This window comes from Ranitomeya imitator, chromosome 1 (assembly GCF_032444005.1).
Source record: "Ranitomeya imitator isolate aRanImi1 chromosome 1, aRanImi1.pri, whole genome shotgun sequence".
NCBI lineage: Eukaryota > Metazoa > Chordata > Amphibia > Anura > Dendrobatidae > Ranitomeya > Ranitomeya imitator.
The window spans coordinates 754,765,229-754,787,218 of record NC_091282.1 but is presented as its reverse complement, the minus strand read 5'-3'; the positions used below and the strand labels follow the sequence as shown (position 1 = coordinate 754,787,218).

The 21,990-nt window shown below is 42.7% G+C and overlaps 1 protein-coding gene across 2 annotated transcripts in view; it reads left to right on the top strand.

Moving 5' to 3' along the window:
* The window catches only part of MDGA2 (MAM domain containing glycosylphosphatidylinositol anchor 2), a 1,083,460-nt gene that overhangs the window by 912,927 nt on the left and 148,543 nt on the right, over positions 1–21,990 (top strand). For both annotated transcript variants that reach the window (XM_069735022.1, XM_069735014.1), the window contains exon 9: positions 4,318–4,587. In XM_069735022.1, the coding sequence (XP_069591123.1) occupies positions 4,318–4,587 (270 nt within the window). The remainder of the gene's footprint in view (positions 1–4,317; positions 4,588–21,990) is intronic.

Genomic DNA, 21,990 nt, shown 5'->3' with positions numbered 1-21,990 from the left:
AGGGAATGGTCCACTGTGTCAAAGGCAGCCGACAGGTCGAGGAGGAGGAGGATAGAGTAGTGTCGCTTGCTCTTGGCGGTTAAAAGGTCATTGGTGACCTTAGTTAGGGCAGTTTCAGTGGAGTGGTGTGACCGGAAGCCAGATTGTAAGTGGTCGAAGAGGGAGCGAGAAGAGAGATGGGAGGACAGTTCAAGGTAAACGTGTTTTTCCAGTAGCTTGGAGGCATAGGGGGGAAGTGATAAAGGACAATAGCTAGATACAGAGGATGGGTCAAGAGAGGGCTTTTTGAGGATAGGTGTGATGGAGGCATGTTTAAAGCTTGAGGGGAAAACACCAGTTGTTAGTGATAGGTTGAAGACATGGGTTAGGGTTGGGATGAAGACTGTGTTGAGGTTTGGGATGAAGTGGGAAGGGATCGGGTCAAGTGCACAGGTGGTGAAATGTGATCTTGAGAGTAGAGTGGAGAGTCGATCTTCTGTAATTTTGGAGAAGTTGGTTTTGGAGGTGGAGGGCTGGGATGTCGGGAGGAAGGGCTCTGGGGGTTGTTGACCAAAACTGTCTCTGATGTTATCAATCTTCTGCTTGAAAAATGAGGCAAAGTCTTCAGCTGAGATGAGTGGGGAGGGAGGAGGTGCTGGGGGACGGAGGAGAGAATTGAAGGTGTTGAATAACTGTTTAGGGTTGTGAGACAGGGAGGATATGAGAGATGAGAAGTAGGATTGTTTAGCTGTGGCGAGTGTGGTCTTGAAAGTAGTGAGGGACTGTTTGAATGCGATGAAGTGCTCGTTGGAGTGGGATCATTTCCATCTGCGATCAGCAGCCCTGGAAGCTCGCCTCAGTTCTTTGGTCAGGCTGGTGTGCCAGGGCTGTCTGTTGATTTTGCGAGCTTTGGTATGTGTGAGAGGGGCAAGAGATTCCAAAGCTGCAGCTATTGTGGTGTTATATAGAGCGGCAGTGTCATCCGCTTTGTGTAAGGAACTTATATCTGTGAGAGGGAGGAGGGATTCAGAGAATGAGTGTAGGTCAAGGTGTTTAAGATTTCTGCGAGGGTGTGAAAGTTTGTGGGGTTGGAATTGTAGACATGGAGTGGAGAGGGAAGAGAATGTGAGAAGGTTGTGGTCAGAGAGAGGAAGAGGTGAGTTAGAGAGGTTAGATAGGGAGCAGAGGCGGTTGAAGTCCAGTGTGTGGCCATCTTTGTGGGTGGCTGTAGAAGACCACTGAGTGAGGCCGAAGGAGGAAGTGAGAGATAGAAGTTTAGTGGCAGCTGAGAGGGAAGTGTCAATGGGGATGTTGAAGTCGCCCATGATGATATTAGGAATGTCCGCAGAAAGGAAATGAAGTAGCCAGGTGGTGAAGTGGTCAAAGAAGGTGGTGGCTGGCCCTGGGGGGCGGCAGATGACAGCCAGTTGGAGGTTGGAGGGGGAGTAGATGCGCACAGAGTGCACCTCAAAGGAAGGGAGAAAAATAGAAAATTACACCAATAGCACCAATATACACCTTTGCACCTTATAGTGCAAGGTGTATAATGGAGCTTTTTTTCTGTGATTTCACAGGTTACTGTTGGATTTCAGATGTACGGCCTTTATATAAGTCTCTGAATACAATATTACGACTTCACATAGGAGGCCAATGCCAGGATTTATGTTTATAGGGGATCTTTATTTTTTTCAAATGAAAGAGCTCCTTAAAGACATTCCTGTCCTTTGGATGCATTAACCTAGATGTGAACTTTACTGCTGACTTTTTTTTTTTTTTGCCTGTAAAGGAAGATAAAGAAGTAATTTTCGAATAGACAGGATGGCTTTTCCTGTCTTTCTAGAATAGACTACAATGCCAGACAGAGATTAATGACCTGCAAAGTGTAAGGTTTTTAAATTAATGTTACTTATTACAACTATGGCTCCGAGACAAAAAAAGAAAGTCATCAGCGGGGACACCACCACCCACTAATTGATTCGAGAAGTTTGCTTTATAAGTATAAGCACTTTCTAGTGTTCTCTGATTGTGTCGAGCAGGGGCGGTGTGACAAGTGTGACAAGCAGTTAAGCCCCAAAGCTCTTGTTTGCTGTTACAAGTGAATAGCAATGTCGTCTAGCAGAATCAATCTAGGGGATGTAGTTGGTATGTTAGCAAACCTGGAGGCACATTGCAAATAAAATAGCATACTTAAGCATTCAGGAAAACAAATAAGAAAAGACAAGTCTATGAAAGTAATGCAAAAAAAAAAAAAAGACATCGTTTATATACCGCTTACAGCACAGTTTGCCATATAGAGCATGCATATTCATATCAATGGGCATAAAGGTCTCCTGACTTTCCTTAGTGGCATATACAGTTAGGTACAAAAATATTTGGACAGTGATTGAATCTTTGTGGTTTCAGCTCTGGAGGCCGCTATTTTGAATTTAAAATGAAACAATGGAGATGTAATTGAAGTGGAGACTTTCTGGTTTAATTAAAGGGGTTGCCACAAAAATATCCTGTGAAATGTTTGAGAATTGCAACCATTTTTCTACAAAACCTCCTCATTTCAGGGTCTGAAAAGTAATTGGACAGATTAACATTACCATGAATAAATTGTTCATTTTTAATACTTTGTAGATAATTTGCAGGAAATGTTGGACGGAAGTTTGGAAGCCATGGATGTTACCAAATGCTGGGCTTCCCCTTTTGAGTTGCTTTGCCGCCTTTACTGCAGCTGACTTCAGTTGTTGCTTTTTTCTGGATCTTTCTGTCATATCTTTTGTCTTAAGCCTGTGAAATCTGGCTCGATGCGGCAAAGATCTGGTGATGACTCGGCCATTGCAGAATATTCCACTTTGCTTTCACAGTATGTTTTTGGTCATTGCCCATCTGTGCTGTGAAACGCGGTCTAATCAACCTTGCTGCATTTGGTTAAGTCTGAGCATAAAGTATAGCCCTTTACACACAAGATTCATCCAGCTGCTTCTGCCTTCAGTCACATCATCAATAAGCACTAATGACTGAGTGCCTTTGAAAGCCATGCATGCCCGCGCCATCACACCATGTATTACAGAGGATGTGGTGTGCTTTGGATCGTCAGCCGTTCCAAGCCTTCTTCATACTTTCTTCTTCCCATCATTCTGTTACAGGTTGATCTTAGTTTTGCTTTTCGAGCACTGGGTGGCTTCTTATGTGTTTTTTGGCAAAGTTTAAACTGGCCTCTCTATTTTCTCTCCCAAACTTTTTGCTTTATGGTAGACATAGATATTGATACACTAACTTCCTGGAGATTGATGTTGAGAAGAGATTTTTCTTCACCATGGAAAGCATTCTTTAATAATCCAATTACCTTTTTGAGTTCCTAGGCTCAACAGTGCACTCTTTTAAAAAAAAAACTGTACCAAACTATTGATTTGGCCACTGCTAACATTTCTGCTATCTCTGATGGATTTTTTCTTTTTTCAGCATAATGACAGCCTGTTTCTCTTCAATTGAGAGCTCCTTTGACTGCATGTTGTGGGTTCACAGCAACAGCTTCGGAATGCAAATACAACACCTGGAATTACCTTTTCCCTCTTTAATTGATGATGGATTAATGAGGGAAACAACCCATGCAGCCCATTAAAATGCTTTTGAGATAATTGTCCAATTACTTTTGGTCCTTTTAAAGAGAGGCAGCTACATATTAAAGAGCTGTAATTCCTAAACCCTTTCTACGATTAGGATGTGAATACCCTCAAATTAAACCTGAAAGTTTGCACTTTAAGCCCATATTGATTATATAACTGTATCATGAATATGTTTTAGTAAACATCTAAACTTCCAAAACTTGTGTCACTGTCCAAATATTTCTGGACCTAATTGTATAGGGACAAAAATAAAAATCAGGCTGATGGATATCAATATGTCTAATCCTCTTGTGCCTAAAGAAGTGTATAACAGGGGTTCACTCCTCCTTGCGAGCGCACACACACACGTTTTGCCAAAAGGAACCTAAAGTGTCTCACCAGCTTTTGCCACTTCTGTTTGCCCCCTCTTCTAGCAAAAAGAGGGGGAAAAACAGAGGAGATCTGGAATAACACATAAAAGCAAGCTCAGACTACACCCAAGGTTTGAATGTATTCTGTAGCCATGGAGGTACATGACTTTATATAGGAGCTGTGTGCAAGTCAGTAGGCTATGTATTTTCTTGCAAAACAATGCTTACTAAGATATATTATTTTTTACCCTATCACCTTAAAATTGGAGATAGTTTTTAGATACAAAATAAGAAACAGTCAAGTGTGATACAGTAGTTTTGGGGGCAAATGATGCTTAATTTTTGGCTAATATTTCATTATTTCTATCTTGCAGATCCCCCGGCTGTTGAACCGAACTTTCAGGAAATTAGACAAGGTTTAGGCACCAGCGTCACCATGAATTGTAAAGTCTTGAGAGCTTACCCTACCCGGGTTCTTATGTATGAATGGAGACTGGGGAGCAAACTGTTAGAGAAGGGACAATTCGACTCACAGGATTACACGGAGCTGACGGTGAATATCCACTCCAGGGAAAATTATGGTGCATACAACTGCAGCATAATTAATGAAGCTGGATCTGGACGGTGCAGTTTTCTGGTAACAGGTAAGCTCTAATATGCAGTACGTTCTACAGCAACCACATAGTGGCCATTCTCAGGTACTGCAGCTGAGATCACATTCACTTCAATGGAAGTTTGGCTGCAGTACCTAAGAATGGCCGCTATGTGGTGTACTGAATTTTAGTGTTCCAGCTAAACATACTGTGAATTTCAGTCAGATGCTGCTCTGGGTATCAGCTGTTGGGCCAAAGAAGTCCTTGGTAGATGCCCTGGACAACCCCCTTATGGATATCTGAAGCTTACTATTAAAAATTACCTCCATATAATGCCAACAAATTACAATCATTCAGGATATAAATAACCTGCCTCTACACAATAGTCATTCTCTGTACAAATAATACCCTCATATAGTGCCTAATACTCACATAGTATCCATATAATACAATCAGTGTACAAATACAGTGCCTATTACTTTCATGTCATGCTCATATAATAAAGTAATTCAATGTACAAATAATACTGTCATACAATAATAATAATAATCTTACGTCATACAGTGTCTAATACATGCATACATTGCCCACCTAATCCAACCAATCAGGGCAAAATAAATAACGCCATCATACAATGTTAGTACTTTCGTACAATGCCCATATAATACAGTAATAATACTGTCATGCAGTGTCCACATATTATGGTCATTTGATATACAAATATTAAAAATATACAAAGGTGTCACGCCGCAGCTATGCAGGTAGATGCACACTCCACTATGGCAGTAGAGTGGAGGGAAGACTGCAACACTTGCCAGAGCAGAACTGCAGCGAGGCCACCACCAGGTGGCAACAGGGTAATCAAACAAGCCGCGTCACAACCAGGAGAGTAACGTAGTACAAAGGGGAAAATCAACTCAGTCAGAGACGTGCCAGAGGGTCAATACCAGACGGAAGCAGAAGTACCAGGAGCAAAAGACAGAGTAAGGTCAGAGACTAAAGGTACCGTCACATTTAGCGACGCTGCAGCGATCTAGACAACGATCCCGATCGCTGCAGCGTCGCTGTGTGGTCGATAGAGAGCTGTCACACAGACAGCTCTCCAGCGACCAACTATGCGAAGTCCCCTGGTAACCAGGGTAAACATCGGGTTACTAAGCGCAGGGCCGCGCTTAGTAACCAGATGTTTACCCTGGTTACCAGTGCTAATGTAAAAAAAAAACAAACACTACATACTTACATTCCGGTGTCTGTCCCCCGTCGCTGTGCTTTCCTGCACTGACTGTGAGCGCCGGCTGGCCGTAAAGCAGAGCTGTGATGTCACCGCTGTGCTCTGCTTTACGGCTGGCCGGCACTGACAGTGCAGGGAAGCAGAACGCCGAGGCACGCGACAGACACCGGAATGTAAGTATGAAGTGTTTGGTTTTTTTACATTTACACTGGTAACCAGGGTAAACATCGGGTTACTAAGCGCGGCCCTGCGCTTAGTAACCCGATGTTTACCCTGGTTACCAGTGAAGACATCGCTGAATCGGCGTCACACACGCCGATTCAGCGATGTCTGTGGGAGATCCAGCAACGAAATAAAGTTCTGGACTTTCTGCGCCGACCAACGATGTCACAGCAGGATCTAGATCGCTGCTGCCTGTCAAACACAACAAGATCGCTATTCAGGACGCTGCAATGTCACGGATCGCTAGCGATATCGTTGTGAAGTTGGTCAGTGTGAAGGTACCTTAAGCCGAGTCAAGTACCAGAGAAGGGAAAACACTGAGTCAGAATGGGGGAAGGGGAATGAACAGACACGGGAACCGTCAGGAACCGCAGGACAAATCTGGATATAACCAGAGTTAGCTACTCACGCTGTAGGCAGAAGCTATAACTGACATCTCCTGCAGGATGCAGCGGAGATAAATGGCAAACCTGAGACCAGACTGAGGCTGAGAAAAGTTAACCCCCTGACATGATCAGACCGGGAAAAGGAAGACAGGACTCAAAACCCGGTCTGGATCATGACAAAAGGATAATACTCTCATACATTATCCCCCATAGTGTAAGAATAAGACCATCAGACAGTGCCTAACCTAACACCTCCATAGAGTGCCCACAAAATACATTCATTCAGTGTATAAATAATACAGTTATTCAGTGAATGGATAGTGGCATATAGTGCCTAATACTTTCATGCAATAATGTCATATAGTGTACAGATAATTATAGTTATAAGTGTTTATATAATACAGTGTAAAAATAATACCGTCATATAGTGCCCAATACTCCCATACAATATCTACACGATACAGTCATTTGGTTTATAAATAAAATCATTTTACAATGCCTAAAAACTTTTATACAGTGAACAAACAATGGGTCATACAATGGCTAATGACTATATTCTACTGCTATATAGTGCCAAAATAATAGATATTTGCAAGGGTTTGCGCTAACCCAAAGCATCCAGCAAGATTTGGGGGCCCCCTTTTCTAAGGACCCCAAGCGCTAGTTTGCATGTAACTATTGGAAAACTAAACTAACTATTTTATACCTCAAAAACTAAAACTTTTCAGAAAAAAGAGAACCAATTATCTTCATAGGTATACCGCGTAAGGGAGCTGAGACTATTTCAGCACCAAAAACTGCACGACGGATGAATAGAAATATAAACTTTATGACCTATAGTAAAAACTAAACTACAACATCAGGAGAAAAAAAATACTACTGAAGACATTCTCCCAGTCGGGAAATTGGATTTTTTTAGGGTCCTTCTTAAATTATAACTAATATATAACATTATTCGGCATCATTTGTTTCACTTGTAATTGGCGACCTAGCGTGAAGACAGAATATCTGGAGGGATATTTAGCATGATAAGCAGTAAATTGAGAACAATTAGGAGATAAATTGATGTTACATGTGGATAACAGCAGACTGTACTGAAACGTATTAGCTGTGTAAAGAAAATTAATGATATGCTACTGCCGTTCTGCTTTAAAATGTTGACGATGCTAGTAGCCTGGTCACAATGCACAGTGTAGCAGAGACACAGACTGCTGTGCATCATGAGCATTTTTGCCCTTTTGATTTTTCTTCCATTTTTTCCAAGAATAACTCTTCCCCTCCCCCCCCCAATTGACATAACCTTGCGAGAGTTTGTTTTTCTAAAGTAAGAGATAAAGTTAATTAGTCTTATGTCTTAAAAGCTCACCGAGTTAGGTGCGTACTTCAAGTTGTAGGCCAGGCAACATGGACTGGAGGTGATAGTACAGTGGATGGGACTTGCCGGACTGCATGTGGATCAGCGAGGACCAGAACAGCAGGATGGCAGATAGACAAGTGGCACATGATACACCAGAAGACACAAAGCCAGGACTGTGTAAATACACAGGAACTGAAAAAGTATTTCCAGCAAGTAAATGGTTTCTGGCAGAGTTTTCATGTAGACAGTTGGCAATAGTAATCAACAAACAAAACGTTATCCAAAAACAGACGTGATGAACAGGAAAACTATATACTTGCTTGAAAAAAAAAGATTACACACCGTAGCAGCAGCATTGTAGTGTGAACAGCTCGAGTGAAGAGTTTGTTATGCTTTCAGCAAACAGAGGCTTTTCTGCAAGCCAGAAAGTAAAAGCAGATAGATGATAAACTAGCATAAGTTTGCTAAAAACATGAATGCCTCACCATCTGTTTCTCTCAGGTGGTTAAAAACCATAAGTTCATATGAAACCGTGAGCAAAGAAGTGATGGACAGGCAAACAGGATATTGGCTTTGAGAAAAAAATATTGACTGTGGCAGCTACTTTATAGGGTGAACAGCTCCAGTAAAGAGTTTACAGCAAACAAATGGTTATCAGCAGGTCTGGCAACAAATTAAATGCAGATAGATGGTAAACAAGCAAAAGTTTTCTGAAGACATGATTAGCCAGATCATGAGGCACACTCCAGAAATTCACATAGAACTGAAGGTAAAGCTCACTGAATACTCAGGGAGCACACAGCCATCTGAGCTGGCCTTAGAAGTCTTTAGAGAAGGAAGCAGGGACAGGTGCTGGTGTAGAGATATGTCAGTAACACTGTGCAAGTGAGCAGCAATAAGCTTCAATCCCAAACAAGAAGGTGAATTTTTGAGGGGAGCTGTGCATAGTTATATTGTATACAGGTCTGCCCGTAGCGGTGGAAACAGCAGCCAAGAAACTTACCATCTTCATGATGTTTAGTATGTTCATAAGTGCTAATCGTGGTTCTTGTAATAATTCCATCTTTTAGTATTATTTCCAAAACGTAGGGAAAATATTATCCTAGGATGATAAAATGAATATGGATTTATCACCGAGAACTAAATGGGATGAGGATTTTTTTTACTTTGGTGACTGTGTGCTCTGCAGGTCTCCATAGACTGACTAAGGAAAATACGGAGAGAGGAGAATCTGCAGCTCTGCCTGAAGCATCACCATTTCCCAGCTGATCAAACTGAGTGTTAGTCCCCTTGTCAGGAATCACACCAGCGCTGCAAAGCTGCAGGCATTTCTAATATGCTAAACAAGGACATGTTTTCCGAAGAAAGTCATTTTTTTTCTCTTTGATCACGCGTTTAATTCAGACTTTTGGAGTAAGTGAAGGTTAAGCAAATCTAAAAATACATCTACATTATGCTAAGGTAGTTCAGAGGCTGTGCTGGGTTGTTGGACTTGTTGTACGCTTATGACTTGCATGATCACATTTGCAAAAAGCCACAAAGCACCAAGCCCATTTTCAGGAATGAGCCACCAGCTGGAGTGTTTGTACATACCGGGGGTCCGAGGGCCACATTATCATATTGCATCACTTCCAAGTGCTGGAAGAAAACTTTTCTGCTATTTCCATTTCATACATTTTACTTATTAACCAAATACACTTTATTATACATTTCTGTTAAATAGGAGTCCATTTCTGAAGAAAAGGGGTTTCCTGCTCCCATATTTAGCAGAGGAGGAAATCCATGATATGTGCTTTGGTATTAAGACACATGTCTAAGGCCATATATCAATATAAAATAAACCCGGCACTCAACTTATGGTGAATCTCTTGGGATTTATTAACAAGAGAGAAGATAAACGTTTCGGCCAATATTGGCCTTCCTCAGTAACGTACTGCCAATAGGAGCGGTGAAAGGTGAGGCAGTGAAATTCTGCCAGTGCTGTGAGTTCAGGAAGTAGATAGAAGCAGGCTCACAGGGTCCGACCAAAACAGGGTCTGGAATAGCGTGGGTGGCCTGAGAGGAGATGTGGAACAGATTAGTCCATGCGACGCGGTGTCCACCGCTTGTCTCTTGACACCGCGTCGCATGGACTAATCTGTTCCACAGCTCCTCTCAGGCCACCCACGCTATTCCAGACCCTGTTTTGGTCGGACCCTGTGAGCCTGCTTCTATCTACTTCCTGAACTCACAGCACTGGCAGAATTTCACTGCCTCACCTTTCACCGCTCCTATTGGCAGTACGTTACTGAGGAAGGCCAATATTGGCCGAAACGTTTATCTTCTCTCTTGTTAATAAATCCCAAGAGATTCACCATAAGTTGAGTGCCGGGTTTATTTTATATTGATATATGGTGTGGGATCCTACCCGGGCACCTTCACAGGGTAGTGCTTACGGTTCTTTTTCCCACATGTCTAAGGCCGGCGTCACACTAGGCGTAAGTAAATACGGTCCGTTTTTACGGCCGTAATATGCAGTAATTGTCCCAAAACACTGTTCCATATTCAATGCGAGGATGCGATTTTTACGCCAAAATTTTTCCGTGTGTCATCCGTATGGCATCCGTATGGCATCCGTATGGCTTCCGTACGGAGATTTTTTTCTCGCAGGCTTGCAAAATGGACATATCATGGATCCATCGGCTCAAAAATTCTTAAAAACATATACAGTTAGGTCCATATATATTTGGACAGAGACAACATTTTTCTAATTTTGGTTATAAACATTACCACAATGAATTTTAAACAAAACAATTCAGATGCAGTTGAAGTTCAGACTTTCAGCTTTCATTTGAGGGTATCCACATTAAAATTGGATGAAGGGTTTAGGAGTTTCAGCTCCTTAACATATGCCACCCTGTTTTTAAAGGGACCAAAAGTAATTGGACAGATTCAATCATTTTAAATAAAACGTTCATTTTTAGTACTTGGTTGAAAACCCTTTGTTGGCAATGACTGCCTGAAGTCTTGAACTCATGGACATCACCAGACGCTGTGTTTCCTCCTTTTTGATGCTCTGACAGGCCTTCACTGCGGTGGTTTTCAGTTGCTGTTTGCTTGTGGGCCTTTCTGTCTGAAGTTTAGTCTTTAACAAGTGAGATGCATGTTCAATTGGGTTGAGATCAGGTAACTGACTTGGCCATTCAAGAATATTCCACTTCTTTGATGTAATAAACTCCTGGGTTGCTTTGGTTTTATGTTTTGGGTCATTGTCCATCTGTAGTATAAAACGACGACCAATCAGTTTGGCTGCATTTGGCTGGATCTGAGCACACAGTATGTCTCTGAATACCTCAGAATTCATTTGGCTGCTTCTGTCCTGTGTCACATCATCAATAAACACTAGTGACCCAGTGCCACTGGCAGCCATGCATGCCCAAGCCATCACACTTCCTCCACCGTGTTTTACAGATGATGTGGTATGCTTTGGATCATGAGCTGTACCATGCCTTCGCCATACTTTTCTCTTTCCATCATTCTGGTAAAGGTTGATCTTGGTTTAATCTGTCCAAAGAATGTTCTTCCAGAATTGTGCTGGCTTTTTTAGATGTCTTTTAGCAAAATCCAGTCTAGCCTTTTTATTCTTGGAGCTTATGAGTGGCTTGCACCGTGCAGTGAACCCTCTGTATTTACTTTCATGCAGTCTTCTCTTTATGGTAGATTTGGATAGTGATATGCTGACCTCCTGGAGAGTGTTGGTCACTTGGTTGGCTGTTGTGAAGGGGTTTCTCTTCACCATGGAGATTATTCTGCGATCATCCACCACTGTTGTCTTCCGTGGGCGCCCAGGTCTTTTTGCATTGACGAGTTCACCAGTGCTTTCTTTCTTTCTCCGGATGTACCAAACTGTAGATTTTGCCACTCCTAATATTGTAGCAATTTCTCGGGTGGGTTTTTTCTGTTTTCGCAGCTTAAGGATGGCTTGTTTCACCTGCATGGAGAGCTCCTTTGACCGCATGTTTACTTCACAGCAAAACCTTCCAAATGCAAGCACCACACCTCAAATTAACTCCAGGCCTTTTATCTGCTTAATTGAGAATGACATAATGAAGGGATTGCCCACACCTGTCTATGAAATTGCCTTGGAGTCAATTGTCCAATTACTTTTGGTCCCTTTAAAAACAGGGTGGCACATGGTAAGGAGCTGAAACTCCTAAACCCTTCATCCAATTTTAATGTGGATACCCTCAATTGAAAGCTGAAAGTCTGAACTTCAGCTGCATCTGAATTGTTTTGTCTAGAATTCATTGTGGTAATGTCTATAACCAAAATTAGAAAAATGTTGTCTCTGTCCAAATATATATGGACCTAACTGTATACAGTATATATATATATGTCAGTGAGACACATATATATATACGAGTATATATTTATATTTAATTCAGCGCTAGATAGCAGAAAAGCCGGTAATTCAATTGCCGGCTTTTGCTATCTCCTTCACAAACCCGACAGGATATGAGACATGGTTTACATACAGTAAACCATCTCATATCCCTTCTTTTATTGCATATTCCTCTTTAGTAATGTAAGAAGTGTCTTTGTGTCAAATTTGGGGTCTCTAGCTATTAAATTAAAGGGTTAAATCCTGGAAAAAAATGGCATGGGCTCTCGCGCAATTTTCTCCGCCAGAGTGGGAAAGCCAGTGACTGAGGGCAGATATTAATAGCCTAGAGAGGGACCATGGTTATAGGACCCCCTGGCTAAAAACATCTGCCCCCAGCCACCCCAGAAAAGGCACATCTGTAAGATGTGCCTATTCTGGCACTTAGCCAGGGTTAATGTCACCTTGCTATTGTAAGGTGACATTAAGCCAGGTTAATAATGGAGAGGCGTCAATTATGACACCTATCCATTATTAATCCAATAGTACGAAATGGTTAATAAAACACACGCACATTATTAAAAAGTATTTTAATGAAATAAAGACACAGGGTGTTTTAATATTTTATTATATCCTTAATCCACCTGAAGACACTTGTCACCTGAAACAAAGTAAAAAAAAACAAACAACAATATTCCATGCCTTCCGTCGTTACAGTCTTGTCCCACGGGGTGAATCCATCTGAAAGGGTTAAATCATTTTACACCCAGGAGCCTGCTAATGCAGCCACCCCTGCCTGTAAAACTTGGTGAATGAATGGAATGCAGGGAAATGTACTGTAGTTACCTCGAGTCGTGGTGATGCGCCCTCTGCTGGATGAACTCATATGAACTCGAGCCTGGGAACTTTTCAGAATATAGCGATATTTTTACATTTTCAGTCCATTCATCTGAAATCTATTTGCATGCATATCCAAATGAGAGAGTAGATCTATTACTCCAGCACTAAACTCGCTCAGTGCCACCTCTTCCTGATCAACTTACAGCTCTTCCAGAAAGAAACGCAGCATAGAGGCTGTCAGTGAAGCAAAAAAAGGAGGAAATAGAGCTGGAGTGAAAGAGGGTTAAGATCCACGATAGTCATTAGGCATTATTTATATATCAATTGAAATACTGATTTCTGAATAATGGAGAAAGGAACTGACCATATAAAGGTATTTATGGAGTTTGTCTTTGAAAGAGCTACATGCACATATAAAAGGTTTGAGGGGTGAAATCCTGCATACAGACTGCCTTTAAATAAATATACTGTCACTGTCCCCGTGTTTGTATGGTGTGTTTGTATAAGTAATGAAGAGAAAATGAGTGGCAGCCATGGATCTCACTTTCAGTTAATGTCCCATGAACCTGAGAGTCGACACTGGTGGAACAGAGCCAACACAAGGGGTCAGCCTTCACAGAACTGTGGTGACAGTGCGGGCAGGGCCGCCGCTAGGAATTTTGGGGCCCCTTACTGGCAACATTTTCAGGCCCCCTTGGGACTCCACCCAGACTCCACCCCAGTTCCGCCTCCACACTCTCAAGCCTTCCACAGTCCCAACATCCGCTCTTGGAAAAATTCATCTTCTGCACCACGTCCTTACCAATCTGATATTAACAGTTCTCAGCAGACAGCAGATCGCATACATAGCTAGCAGCTTTTGTTTTGGCCAAAATAATTTTTAAGCTGCCACCACAGCAAGGTAGACTCTTTTGGTTGGGCCCTACTCTACTCTAACCTATTAAACATTTCTTAAAATATCCAGTACTCTTTTTAGGTATATTTGTATTTATTTTTAAGTGAATGAGTCACATATATTTTTTAGAATAACCATTAATACCACAAGCAAGAGAGAAAAACCATCACACCATAACCAGTCAACATATTACCACCACATAGTCACGGAATAATACCCCATACAAGGAACAAATACATCCATTCCATGACCAGATCACATATTACCATCACACAGTGACCAAATAATACCACATACAGGGAGAAATACCGCCACACCATAACCAGATCACAAACTACCAGCACATAGTGACTGAATTCTAAAACAATCCACAGCGAGGAGATTGGAACAAAACAAAATCCTCTAAACTGCATGCTCGCAAACGCCAGAAGCCTGACAAACAAGATGGAAGAACTAGAAGCAGAAATATCTACAGGTAACTTTGACATAGTGGGAATAACCGAGACATGGTTAGATGAAAGCTATGACTGGGCAGTTAACTTACAGGGTTACAGTCTGTTTAGAAAGGATCGTAAAAATCGGAGAGGAGGAGGGGTTTGTCTCTATGTAAAGTCTTGTCTAAAGTCCACTTTAAGGGAGGATATTAGCGAAGGAAATGAGGATGTCGAGTCCATATGGGTCGAAATTCATGGAGGGAAAAATGGTAACAAAATTCTCATTGGGGTCTGTTACAAACCCCCAAATATAACAGAAACCATGGAAAGTCTACTTCTAAAGCAGATAGATGAAGCTGCAACCCATAATGAGGTCCTGGTTATGGGGGACTTTAACTACCCGGATATTAACTGGGAAACAGAAACCTGTGAAACCCATAAAGGCAACAGGTTTCTGCTAATAACCAAGAAAAATTATCTTTCACAATTGGTGCAGAATCCAACCAGAGGAGCAGCACTTTTAGACCTAATACTATCTAATAGACCTGACAGAATAACAAATCTGCAGGTGGTTGGGCATTTAGGAAATAGCGACCACAATATTGTACAGTTTCACCTGTCTTTCACTAGGGGGACTTGTCAGGGAGTCACAAAAACACTGAACTTTAGGAAAGCAAAGTTTGACCAGCTTAGAGATGCCCTTAATCTGGTAGACTGGGAGAATATCCTCAGAAATAAGAATACAGATAATAAATGGGAAATGTTTAAGAACATCCTAAATAGGCACTGTAAGCGGTTTATACCTTGTGGGAATAAAAGGATTAGAAATAGGAAAAACCCAATGTGGCTAAACAAAGAAGTAAGACAGGCAATTAACAGTAAAAAGAAAGCATTTGCACTACTTAAGCAGGATGGCACCATTGAAGCTCTAAAAAACTATAGGAAGAAAAATACTTTATCTAAAAAACTAATTAAAGCTGCCAAAAAGGAAACAGAGAAGCACATTGCTAAGGAGAGTAAAACTAATCCCAAACTGTTCTTCAACTATATCAATAGTAAAAGAATAAAAACTGAAAATGTAGGCCCCTTAAAAAATAGTGAGGAAAGAATGGTTGTAGATGACGAGGAAAAAGCTAACATATTAAACACCTTCTTCTCCACGGTATTCACGGTGGAAAATGAAATGCTAGGTGAAATCCCAAGAAACAATGAAAACCCTATATTAAGGGTCACCAATCTAACCCAAGAAGAGGTGCGAAACCGGCTAAATAAGATTAAAATAGATAAATCTCCGGGTTCGGATGGCATACACCCACGAGTACTAAGAGAACTAAGTAATGTAATAGATAAACCATTATTTCTTATTTTTAGGGACTCTATAGCGACATGGTCTGTTCCGCAGGATTGGCGCATAGCAAATGTGGTGCCAATATTCAAAAAGGGCTCTAAAAGTGAACCTGGAAATTATAGGCCAGTAAGTCTAACCTCTATTGTTGGTAAAATATTTGAAGGGTTTCTGAGGGAAGTTATTCTGGATTATCTCAATGAGAATAACTGTTTAACTCCATATCAGCATGGGTTTATGAGAAATCGCTCCTGTCAAACCAATCTAATCAGTTTTTATGAAGAGGTAAGCTATAGGCTGGACCACGGTGCGTCATTGGACGTGGTATATCTCGATTTTTCCAAAGAGTTTGATACCGTGCCGCACAAGAGGTTGGTACACAAAATGAGAATGCTTGGTCTGGGGGAAATTGTGTGTAAATGGGTTAGTAACTGGCTTAGTGATAGAAAGCAGAGGGTGGTTATAAATGGTATAGTCTCTAACTGGGTCGCTGTGACCAGTGGGGTACCGCAGGGGTCAGTATTGGGACCTGTTCTCTTCAACATATTCATTAATGATCTGGTAGAAGGTTTACACAGTAAAATATCGATATTTGCAGATCATACAAAACTATGTAAAGCAGTTAATACAAGAGAAGATAGTATTCTGCTACAGATGGATCTGGATAAGTTGGAAACTTGGGCTGAAAGGTGGCAGATGAGGTTTAACAATGATAAATGTAAGGTTATACACATGGGAAGAAGGAATCAATGTCACCATTACACACTGAATGGGAAACCACTGGGTAAATCTGACAGGGAGAAGGACTTGGGGATCCTAGTTAATGATAAACTTACCTGGAGCAGCCAGTGCCAGGCAGCAGCTGCCAAGGCAAACAGGATCATGGGGTGCATTAAAAGAGGTCTGGATACACATGATGAGAGCATTATACTGCCTCTGTACAAATCCCTAGTTAGACCGCACATGGAGTACTGTGTCCAGTTTTGGGCACCGGTGCTCAGGAAGGATATAATGGAACTAGAGAGAGTACAAAGGAGGGCAACAAAATTAATAAAGGGGATGGGAGAACTACAATACCCAGATAGATTAGCGAAATTAGGATTATTTAGTCTAGAAAAAAGACGACTGAGGGGCGATCTAATAACCATGTATAAGTATATAAGGGGACAATACAAATATCTCGCTGAGGATCTGTTTATACCAAGGAAGGTGACGGGCACAAGGGGGCATTCTTTGCGTCTGGAGGAGAGAAGGTTTTTCCACCAACATAGAAGAGGATTCTTTACTGTTAGGGCAGTGAGAATCTGGAATTGCTTGCCTGAGGAGGTGGTGATGGCGAACTCAGTCGAGGGGTTCAAGAGAGGCCTGGATGTCTTCCTGGAGCAGAACAATATTGTATCATACAATTAGGTTCTGTAGAAGGACGTAGATCTGGGGATTTATTATGATGGAATATAGGCTGAACTGGATGGACAAATGTCTTTTTTCGGCCTTACTAACTATGTTACTATGTTACTATGTAATACTACAATGCTCATCATTAATAAAAAGAAAAAACACAACACTAATGCCCTTATACACAGGACCTCTGTATATAATGACAGTGTACAGATAATACAGTGATCACCAGTGATATTATACACAGGAGCTCTGTATATAGTGTCAGTGAACAGGTAATAGAGTGTATAGTGTCAGTGTACAGGTAACATACTGACTCACCAATGTTGTCTCTAGCTGAAGTCCTTCATCTTTGCTGTTCTTTTTCATGCAGCGCAGACCGCCATAATTTCTTCCAGCCAGGACTTGTCTCTGCATAAGATAACACATAGTTACCTAGAGCCCCGCTTCCAGATCACATTCCCCACTTTTTCCCTTTCTTCTACTACACTACACCTCTGAATACAGACGTGCACCCACCATTAATATATAATTAGTTATTATTAATCCACCAACATGACCCCACCAACTATAAATAGCCATTTTCCCCACTTAATATATACATTTAGCCCCTGTACTCTTTCCCTCAATTCATTAGCAGTCACTGCATCCTCAATGCCCCCCACTATGTGCCTCCCGCTCCCTCGATTAATTATATTTACAGGCTCCTTCCCACCCAATTCATTGTCATGTCTTCTCCCTCTCTCCCACCCCCACACTCTATACATTATCAACTGCTCTCCCCCCACATTCAATATATCATTTACTCCCACCACCCTCAAAATTCATCATTATTTGCTCTCCCCAGGTCCTCATTTGCTCCCCCATCCCCCACCTTCAGTTCAATTGCTATCCACTGTCCCTCACTTCATCATTAATGCAGTCCCCATCACATCATCATTTGCTGTCATCCTCCCCCTCACTTCAACATTTGCAGTGTCCCTCCCTTCATCATTCGCAGTCCCCATTTTCCCTTCACTTCATAATGTGCAGTCCCCTTACATTCATGTGCAGTCCCCCATCCTCTCCCTCACATCATTTGCAGCCCCCCTCCATCATTTGCACCCCCCCTCATCATTTGCAGCTATCCCCCTCCATCATGTGCAGATCCCCCTCCATCCATCATGTGCATATCCCCCCTCCATCCATCATGTGCAGATCCCCCCTCCATCCATCATGTGCAGATCCCCCCTCCATCCATCATGTGCAGATCCCTCCCTCCATCCATCATGTGCAGATTTACCTCTCCATCCATCATTTGCAGGTCTCCCCCTCCATCCACCATGTGAGATCCTCCCTCCATGCATCATGTGCCGACCCCCATCATGTGCAGATTCCCCCTCCATCCATCATGTACAGATCCCCCTCCATCCATCATGTACAGGTCCCCCCTACATCCATCATGTGCAGATCCCCCCTCCATCCATCATGTGCAGACCCCACCTCCATCCATCATGTGCAGATCCCCATAATGTGCAGACTAGACCTGAGGCAGAGATATATTACACCCCCCACCCCACCCACTCTATCTGGGACTGGGTGCAAACATTGCCAGTGCTGCTGCTGCTATCTGTGCTCCAGCCTCCAGGCAGAAACGAGCCTGAGGAGTCTGAGGGAAGTGGTGAGTAACTGACAGCCATGCAGCAGGCAGCGCGCGGGCAGGAGGGAGATCAGGCTTACTTACTATGTACTGCTCTGCTGCTGCGAGTCCCAGGCCAGGCCAGCAATGTGTGTTAGGTTGGGAGACTGGGCGCCGCCATTCCACCTCAGCCCCACCCCTGGTAAGTGGACTTACCAGGGAATAGGGAGAGTCGGCACCAGCACCACATGTACAGACTGCCCCCTGTCTTCAGGAATGCACTGCTGGACTAAAAAAAATAAAAAATAAAAAAAAAACATTCTTAGGTGCCGCCCCCGCATCTTCCTGCCCTAGGCACGTGCCCTCAAGTGCCTAGTGGCAAATATGGCCCTGCCCCTGTGTATAACATCTGGCCCCTCATCACCTCTGTGTATAACATCTGGTCCCTCACCCCGCCCGTGTATAACATCTGGCCCCTCCACCCCTCCTGTGTATTAAATTCAGGCCATAACCACCCGTGTATAACAACTGGCCCCTCACCCCTCCCTGTGTATAGCATCCGGTCCCTTACCTCCCTGTGTATAACATACGGCCCCTTGCCCCTCCTGTGCATAACATCCGGCCCATCACCACCCGGGTATATCATCTGGCCCTTGACTCCCATCTGTGTATAACATCTGACCCATCACCGCCTATGTATATCAACTGTCCCCTCACCTCCTTGTGTATAACATACGGCCCCTTGCCCCTCCTGTGTATAACATCCAGACCATCACCGCCCTTGTATAACATCTGGCCCTCACTCTCTCCTGTGTATAACATCCTGTCCCTTACCCCCCAACCCGCGTATAGCATCCGGCCCCTCGCCCCTCCTGTGCTTAACATCTGGCCCATCACCGCCCGTGTATTACATATGGCCATTGGCCACTCATCCCCGTGTATAACATGTGCCTTTGCCTCCGGTGTATAACATCCAGCCCCCCAGTATAAAATATCAGGCCCCATTGCCCCCCAAATTTAACAACTGCCCCCACACCATGCTACCTGCCTTTACTAACATGTGACAGAATGGCTTTTGGTGCAGAGCTCACTAATACCAATGTGGTCCTGTAATAGGAATCACAGGGGTAACAAGTCCATTCATGACATCCCCTTCCCAAATCTTCCTCCTTCACCTGTGAGTGATATTATTGAGTAGTGGAAAGAGCCGCAGCCACAAAGTGCAGACCCCGTAACATTAAAGAATGGGGGAGCTGAGTGCTGAGGAGCATAGAAGTCACCAACGCTCTGCTGACCCCATAACTTCAGAGTTCAGACCTCCTCTGGTATAACATCAGCAGTGCACAAACATTACGCCCCTGCCGGGAGCTTCATGGCCGAGCAGCTGCATGCAGCCGTACATCACCAAGCACAATGTCGAGCGTTGGATGGAGTGGTGTAAAACCGCCACCACTAGACTCTGAATGACACGCGTTCTGTGCAGTGATGGATGACTCTTCTCTGATGGAGGAGTTTGGGTTTGGTGACTCCAGGAGGACGTTACCCCGACTGCATTGTGCCCCCTGTACAGTTTGGAGATGGAGGGATAATGGTATGGGATTTATTTTTCAGAGTTCTTCCTCTTTCCCTTAGTTCCATTGAAAGAAAATCTTAACCCTTCAGCATACATGACATTTTGGCCAATTGTGTCTTTCATCTTTGTCTGAACTGTTTGGGAAAGGCCCATAGCATTATCCGTTATATGCTTCGAATGACTGCTCCCAGTGCAAAAGGTCCATAAAGACACGGTTGGGGGAGTTTGGTGGGAAGAACCTGATTGGCCAAAAATTACTTTTTGATTGATACCATTTTGGAGTACATACGGTGTTTTGATTGCTTTTTATTGCATTTTGGGGAACTGCAGCAACCAAAAAAAACCTCAATTTTGGCATTACATTTTTTGCTTTTAGACATTTAAAAAGAAACCTATCTGCTGATTTATGCTGCCCAATCTGCTGACAGCATGATGGCACGAATGCAGCCAAGTAAATTAGTCAATAAAACTCTTCTGTGTTTCACATAAAATATAGTAATAAGATCTGGGGGCCATAGACGGAGATGAGACTAGTCCGGCACCGGCCATGACCGGCTTCTCCCACCGTCATTCCAGGTGGTTCAGCTCACTTACTGCACAATGAACTCTAACTTCTATGGAATAGTGTTGTGGGCATGCACTGTGACATCATCATGTACAAGGAGTCATCTCATTATCACCGACTGGATAATAGTATAGTATTAAATAACACAGGAGCCATCAGTCATAATGGGTAATCATTACAACTCACTGCTTCACCCTTCCTTCACAGTAATTTATATATGTCGCAAAGCATGCCCACAACACTGTCCCATAGAATTCAATGTGTCATCTCATTATCTCAGACAGGATTGTATTAAATAACACAGAATCCATGAGTCATAATAAGTGATGGTTACAGCTCACATCCTCTCCCTTCCTGCACAATGAACTCTGACTTCTGTGGAAGAGTGGTTCAGGCATGCACTGTGACATATACAGCGAGACATCTTATTATCACATACAGTATAAAAAGCACAGGATCCATCAGTCAGAATAGTTGATGGTCACAGCTCACTTCCTCTCCCTTCCTGCACAATGAACTCTAACTTCCATGGAAGAGTGGTTCAGGTATGCACTGTGACATATACAGCGAGACATCTTATTATCACATACCGTATAAAAAAGCACAGGATCCTTCAGCCAGAATAGTTGATGGTCACAGCTCACTTCCTCTCCCTTCCTGCACAATGAACTCTGACTTCTATGGAAGAGTGTAGCTGGCATGCATAGTGACATATACAATGAGTCATCTCCTCACCTACAATATAAAAAAGCACAGGATCCATCAGTCAGAATAATTCATGGTCACAGCTCACTTCTTCCTTCCCAATAATTTGTATGTTACAGAGCATGCCCACAACATTTTCAAACAGAAATCTTTTTTGTGAAAAGTTACTTATGTCTAGGCGCCAGTTATAAATTAAAATTCTGAAATTTCACAAAAAAAAACAAAAGAAAAAAAGCACTAGGGTATTCTCACACAGCACAGGGCCTTTGGGGCTCTCGGGCACCCCAGCCTGGGTGTGATCCTCAGCCCCATTATCACATGGATACTTATCCTGAATATGTGAAGTTACTTTTTTGTTTTTCCATATGGCACATTACAAAAACCTATTAAATTTGACCTGATCAGGTTTTATCTGGAAGATCCGGCTGCAGAGAATTTCCCCTTTCAATGGATTCAGCTTTTAGTGCGCCGTCGTAAATGTCCTTACACTCTCAGATTTTGCAGTAATATCCCAGTAATTTCATG